This window comes from Galeopterus variegatus, unplaced genomic scaffold (genome assembly GCF_000696425.1).
Source record: "Galeopterus variegatus unplaced genomic scaffold, G_variegatus-3.0.2 Scaffold679, whole genome shotgun sequence".
Taxonomy (NCBI): domain Eukaryota; kingdom Metazoa; phylum Chordata; class Mammalia; order Dermoptera; family Cynocephalidae; genus Galeopterus; species Galeopterus variegatus.
This window is the reverse complement of record NW_007726790.1, coordinates 708,314-715,859: the sequence shown is the minus strand read 5'-3', so window position 1 is coordinate 715,859 and position 7,546 is coordinate 708,314. Positions and strand designations below refer to the sequence as shown.

Below are 7,546 nucleotides of genomic sequence, written 5' to 3'. Positions count from 1 at the left end.
AGCACGAGCTCTAACTTAACAAGGCTGACCCAGCTACTCCCGTATCAGAATGCAACTTCCCCCTAACTGATACAACTCCTCAGGGAGACAAACTATCTACTTTGTGGCAATGAATTGATTACATTGGACCTCCTCTGGTTGGAAGGGTCAATGATTCATTCTGATGGTTATAAATACATATTCTGGGACAGGTTTGCCTCTTATGCCCACAGGAATGCATTCAGAGTCTGACTGATACAAGGACATAAAAATTTTACCCTAATGTCTCAACTAGGGACAACCCTAAGTATCATCCAAGCTTCAGAACACTCTATAGGACCAGCTGAAACCTTTAATGAAACTACAATACAGCCCATCTTTTCTCTAAAGTCAACCCATCTTCTTTCCATAGCCTTTCTCTGCTATTAGTCCTAGGTACATTTTGTAAATCATCATCTGCTGCACTGATCTCCATGTCAGAGTTTGCTTCCCAGAGAACTCAGTCTGTGAGAAGAACAGCTAATAGTAAAATACATGACACAAGGATTTAATTGTAAAATATAAATTATACCGAGGAAACATATAAATTTGGAGATAAAGGCACTATTAGGAAAATTAAATTAAAGAAAGAGTGTCTAGCTCACAATGCTTAGTTCAAATTTGTCTTTGGAGAACTCACGGGCCAAAAAAAAAAAAAGAAGATATTTAATTATATGGCAAAGGAAGCAACTATTTATTGGTATTTAAATTCTGTGTACCAGTCTAACTGGAGTGAGGTGGGTATCTCAATGTGGTTTTAATTTGCATTTTCCTGATGATTAGTGATGTTGAGCATTTTTTCATGTATCCATTAGCCATTTTTATGTCTTCCTTTGAAAAATGTCTATTCAGCACCTTTGCCCATTTTTTTTAATTGGGTCATTTATTTTTTTACTGTATAATTGCTTGAGTTCTATGTATATTCTGGATATTAGTCCCTTGTCAGATCCATAGTTGGCAAAAATTTTCTCCCACTCTGTTGGTTTTCTTTTCACTCTGTTGATTTTTCCTTTTCTGTGCAGAAACTTTTTAGTTTGATATAGTCCCATTTGTTTATTTTTTCTTTTGCTGCTTGTGCTTTTTGGTTCATGCTCATAAAGCCTGTGCCCTGACCTAACTGCTGAAGTCTTTCACCTAGATTTTCCATTAATAATTGTACGGTTTCAGGTTTTATACCCAGGTCTTTAATCCATTTTGAGTTGATTTTAGTGTATGGTGAGAGATGCATATTTAGTTTCATTCTTCTGCATATGGATATCCAGTTTTCCCAGCACCACTTGTTGAAAAGGCAATCTTTTTCCCAATGTAGATTTTTGTTGCCTTTGTCTAATATCAGATGGCTACAAGCCTGAGGAGTGATTTTTGGGTTCTCTATTCTACTCCACTGGTCTGAATGTCAATTTTTATAGCAGTACCGTGCTGTTTGGGTTACAACAACTTTGTAGTATAATTTGAAGTCAGGCATAGTTATGCCTCCAGCCTTGTTTTATTTATTTATTTTTTTGCTCAGGTTTGCTTTGGCTATTTGGAGCCTTTTGTTTTTCCATATAAAAGATAAAATTGTTTATTCCATTTCTGTGAAAAATGTCATTGGTATTTTGATGGGGATTGTGTTGAACCTGTATATCATTTTGGGTAGTATGCTCAACATCACTAGTCATTAGGGAAATGCAAATTAAAACTACATTGAGATACCACCTCACTCCAGTTAGATGGGCTATGATCAAAAAGATGGTGAAAAACAAATGCTGGCAAGAGTGTGGAGAGAAGGGAACACTACTGCACTGTTGGTGGGAATGTAAATTAGTACAACTACTTGGGAAAATAATTTGGAGGTTTCTCAAACAACTAAAGATACATCCTCCATATGGTCCAGCAATCCCTATTCTGGGTATATATCCAGAGGAATTGAAATCATCATGTCGAAGGGATACCTGCACTTAAATGTCTATTGCAGCTCTGTCTACAATAGCCAAGATATGGAACCAACCTAAATGTCCTTTAATAGATGATTGAATAAGGAAACTGTGGTATATATACACTATGGAATACTACTCTGCCACAAAAGGGAATGAAATACTCCCATTTGCAACAACATGGATGAACCTAGAGAAACTTATGTTGAGTGAAACAAGCAAAGCACAGAAGGATAAATACTGCATATGCTCACTCATATGTGGGAGCTAAAAGAGAAAGGAAGGCAGGAAAGAAAGACCACAGTAGTCCCATGATCCAACAGAGGAAGGGAACATTCCGAGGGCGACAAATTGAAGTTGAGAGGAGAGCGGGAGGGGGAGGGAGGTTGGGGGATAATTGGAAGGGGACAAAGGGTACAAAAGCAATTTCTGGTAGTGAGTATGCCCCTATATGAATCTGGACCCCACATCATGGGCAGGAAGGGGGACAATCAGCTTTATATCTCATGAATATTTAAAATCAATTAATTAATTAATTTAAAAAATTATGTGTACCAAATTATTTTGATACAAATGAATATTTTCTAACATTATAATTTAAGACAAAGATAAAATCATTATGAATATCTAATTTCTTCATCTTTACACAACTTTTCAAAATGAAATTCTCTTTTTTTAAAAAAATAAGAGATTGGCAGAAAATCGGTCTGATTGATTTTACTCTGATGAAGACCTAGAGTGCCAGCATGGTCTGTCCTTCCTAATCACTACATCTTTATGCACTTAGGGTAAACTAATCAGAACTGATGACACTTTAAATTTCAGGAGCCTAACCAAAAATATGTTCATAAAGATAGGTAGAAAAGTAGGTAGGTATTGATCTATGGAGAAAATGTAAGTCAAATGAGCGACAACTTGAAAAGAGACCCACATGGTAGAGCTTAAAAACATCCATTATAATTGGTCTCTGAGAATATTACTGAAGTTAAAAGACAAAAAACAAACAAAACAAAACAAAACAAAAAACTTCAATAAAGCAAAAATGAGAGAGAATGATACTATAGGAAATGCAGGAACCATTGGGGTAATGTGTGATAAAGAGTAATTACGGACATAGATTTTATTTCCAGAAGTATCCCTACTAATAGGAGTGTTACCAGGGTATTTATTTAAATATAATGGAAATGGCAGAGAGACATGTCTGCATTTAAGTGGACTTAAGATTTTTGCAATTATGAACAGCAGAAAAGGAACTCAACATATAGAAAGAAAGCTTGGGCATATCAATTTCTCTGCATTTAGCCTGTGGGGAAAGGAAAAGAAGAAAGTGAGGAGATTTCAAAAGGTGTAGAAATAATTACAGGGATATTAGGTGTGGATGAACCCAGGAGGACTGACTTAAAATCTGCTGTGTCCCTCATGGTTTTGGCTAGTGACTAGGAAATCCCTGTTCTATGTTCATAACTAAAACTCCTTCTCCACATATTCTATAGGGAACATTAAAATTGGTTGCTAGAGGCTTTCTTCACCAATTAGAACTCAATAAAATTATATCATGTCCCCGAATGCTACAGACCTTGCTATGAGTTTTGTTGGTGGAAGAGCACACAAACATTGTCTCAGACAGACTGCAGAAGAAGAGCATGTGCATGGCAGAGACAAAAGAGAAGTGTGAAGAGCTACCCCAGAGAGGTCCACAGCATCACTCTGGCTGATGTCCCTTGCACCAAATGGATTAGAGTTGATCACATTAACTGGGTGCTGTTAGAGAGAATCCTTATGGAAAGTAGAGGCACACAGAACACAGCACTTGGAGGATCGAAACTGGAATCCCTGGAGAAGAGTTGACAGGCAATGAGAAAAAGTGGTTTGGAGAACTGACAATACTCTTCAGGTATCTGGTAAGAGCAAAACCAATTTCCAACAACAACCGAGGAGTACGTTCCATTATCTCCATGTTTACACCATAATTTGTCATTACCAGCTTTTCCAATAACTATCACTCCATCCAACTAACCAGGCACTTACATACTAGCCCCCTGCCACCCTGCAACCTGTACCTGTCAGGTAATCCTCACATGCCAGCCCTTTATTCTTGAATATGTCAGACACGGTGATTGCTCTGAAAGGATGCCTGTTCTGATTTTCTTTGGAGGAGAAAAACTTTGCCCCATTAGAAAGCGACAGATGGATGGGAGTGTCATAGAATTAAGTGCTGGGGAGTAACCTTGTGAAAATCATAGTACTTATTTGACTGACCAGTTTGCCCAGAAGATATGTTTCATGACTCAACCTTTCTGCCAAACAATGACACCTGCTGGCTTTGTTATTTCACTTGAGTATACCAGTATTAATTGCAGCTGCTTCCTGAATTTCTGGCACATTTTGTAACCTTTAGTATATGGTTAGCTGATTTGTGAGCTTGCTAAAATATGCAACTTTACTGGAGATTCTAGGAAAGAATGAGATAACCCAACCCTGCTTTTCACAGAATCACAAACACTTTTCCAATGTATAGCTTGATAACTTCTTAATTCAAAGTATGTAATTTTTAAAAAGTGATCATTTTGGTTAGAGAAATTTCATATAAGGTGTAAGAGCTCAAGTTTTCAGAAAGTTCAGACATCAGTGAAATAGAGAAGGGAGTAAGTTTTCATTAGTTATTCTATAGCCTGCCTCCAAATCATCTCCGGTATCCCAAGGTCAGTTATCTGTCTTGTCCATCTATTTCTATACTTCAGTGCATTTAAGGAATATATCCTCTCACCCCTGTATTTTCTATGAATTCCTTATTCCCGAGCTTACAAAATGACAAATTATTCCAGATTATTTATTTATTTATTTATTAAACTAATGAGCCTATATTGGCCAATTCTCATGCTAATAACAGCTGTGAACAGTCAAAGCCTAGGAAACTTGCCTCCATTCTGGCTAAGCTACACATTGGCCCATTTTCCTAGATCTGTACTTCATCAAAATGAATTTTCTCTCCCCAAATGCGGATATCCATTCTGCTATCTCCCAGTGGGTCCTCCTCTCTAGGTATTCTGTGAAGTGTATTACAGAAGTTTAGCCATTGTAAGCATATAACTAATTTTAATGTTTTCAGCAATGAGAAATAAGTAATAAAGAAAAGAAAAAAATGGAGTTTCACAAGAAAGTTACAAAGTGGGAAGGAGTTTGGGCTCAGACCCCTAAAAAGTACATGTGTTTAAATTATCCTTTCTAAAGTACTTTCTTCATATTCTTTAGAAAGAACATCCAGTCTAACATAGATACAGATGATATAGGTAGAAACAAATATATAAATACATTACGCTCACTTGGGTGTCAATTATTTATATCTCTAGTCTCTTGCATAGAGAACCTATTACTCTAATACATTGGTCAGAGAATAAGAATTTGTTGGACAATTGAGAATAATAAAGTAATAGAAGAGTAACTGAAATGTGAGCTATATAGAGATTCATCCAACTGGTTAAAAAGCAATTTTCAATCAAAATTAAAAAGCCTAATTTTTTTGTCCACAGGTATAGCAAGAAAATTACTGAGAAGTCAGTACTTTAATTCCTTACAAGATGATTTTGCTGTTTCTAATGCTGTGAGCCACATGGATGTAACATTTAGTTGTGGCAAAGTGCTTGTGGGTGCCATTCCTAAAACCAGTGATGTGTCTCTATGGATCTGTCTTTCTCCTTCAAGGACATGACTGAGATGGATGATTTGATGTTAGAGATCTAGCAAAATCAGGCAGGCTCAATATGATGACTTTGCAGAAAAGGAACAGTCTTCATGCCTGCTGTGATGACACTCATAGGGATCCCAGGCCTGGAGGCTGTGCAGAGGTGGATTGGGATTCCATTCTGTGCCATGTATCTCCTAGCAATGGTTGGAAATTCCTTGCTTCTGATCATCATCAAATCAGAGCCCAGCCTCCATGAGCCCATGCACATATTCTTAGGCATGCTAGCAGCCACAGACATTGCTCTTGCAAGCAGCATTATCCCCAAGATGCTTGGTGTCTTCTGGTTTCATGTGCCAGAAATCTATTTTGATTCCTGTTTGCTTCAAATGTGGCTCATCCACACATTCCAGTGTACAGAGTCAGGCATTCTGCTGGCCATGGCACTGGACCGTTATGTGGCCATCTGTTATCCTTTAAGATATGTCACCATTTTCACCCACCAGCTGGTCACCCAAATTGGTTTTGTGGCAGTACTCAGGGCTGCCACTCTTGTGGCCCCGAGCCTCCTCCTGATAAAGTGCCGGTTTCAATTTTATCACACAACAGTCATCTCCCACTCGTACTGTGAACACATGGCCATTGTGAAACTGGCTGCAGGAGACGTCCAGGTCAACAAAATCTATGGTTTGTTTGTGGCCTTCACTGTTGCAGGGTTTGACCTCATTTTTATCACATTGTCCTATATCCAGATATTTATCACAGTTTTTCGCTTGCCCCAGAAGGAGGCGAGGTTTAAGGCCTTCAATACCTGCATCGCTCACATCTGTGTCTTCCTTCAGTTCTACCTCCTTGGCTTCTTTTCCTTCTTCACACACAGGTTTGGTTCTCATATCCCCCCTTATATCCACATCCTGTTCTCTAGCATGTACTTGCTGGTCCCTCCATTTCTCAATCCACTTGTGTATGGTGTAAAGACCAAGCAGATCCGCACACATGTGGTTGAAATGTTCTCTTCAGAAAATCCACCTTGATTAATACCTTCACACTTTCCTCTCTTCCCATAGCAATATTGTTTCAAAACAACACAAATTGCATTACTTGAGATCTTTGTATTTTCTACCTAATTGGTTATTGAAGTCAAGTAGCATCGTAGCTGAATGTCGTATCATTATAACCTTTAAAAGCTATCAGTCAATGGTGTTGTGATCCTTTCTATGACATGAATGTCAGAAAAAAAGAGTAAAATAGTGACTATATATCGCGTCTTTTTCTCCCTAATTTTTTAGTCCTTGGCTGTGTTTCCTCCAAGAGACCTATGTATCTGTCAATAAATGTAAATGCACCCAAGCCTGGTTGTTCTACAGTGTCCAGGTGCTCAATAAAAATAAGTTGTCAACTCTTTTTGTTTCTTGATCATCCCAGTCATTTAAAACTTAATCAAAGTGCATTTTAACAGTGTTCAGATTTAAAAAAAAAAAAAACTTATTGAAATCTGATGAGACAATGAACTCTAAAATTTTAAGTAATTCTCAAAGTCATTCAAGCAGTTGTAAGTGCAAAAATCTTGAGAACTCAGGTGTTGTATTTTACACATAAATATTCTTTTTTCATTCCCATTTATCATTGATTTCTTTATTAATTTATCAAATGTTATCAAAAACCTAAAGTGTTATAAATATAACACTTGAGCAAAATGGTATAGTGGTAAGCTTGACACAGAGCTTAAGTTTCATGAGTTTGTAGCCTTTTATATATGCAGGAGAGAGAGAAAGAGTAGGAGTGGGGAGGAAGGGGGAGGAGAGAGAGAGAGAGAGAGAGAGAGAGAGAGAGAATAGGGGTATGCAAGGAATGTGGGCTGAAGAAAGAGAATGAAGCATTGGAATCTGAGAGCAGAAGGGACAGTTGAATTTGATTTGTTTCATTTTTT

At 37.6% G+C, this 7,546-nt stretch overlaps 1 protein-coding gene across 1 annotated transcript; it reads left to right on the top strand.

The window, feature by feature from the left end:
- The first annotated feature begins 5,723 nt into the window (after positions 1-5,723).
- Positions 5,724-6,650, top strand: LOC103589370 (olfactory receptor 52A1-like). Its single transcript, XM_008571324.1, has one exon. It carries the CDS (start codon positions 5,727-5,729, stop codon positions 6,648-6,650), a length of 924 nt encoding a protein of 307 aa, XP_008569546.1. The 5' UTR covers positions 5,724-5,726.
- The last annotated feature ends 896 nt before the right edge of the window (positions 6,651-7,546 follow it).

Excerpts from the sequence above, each read along its gene's own strand:
- LOC103589370 (XM_008571324.1), top strand. The coding sequence starts at position 5,727 with ATGCCTGCTGTGATGACACTCATAGGGATCCCAGGCCTGGAGGCTGTG.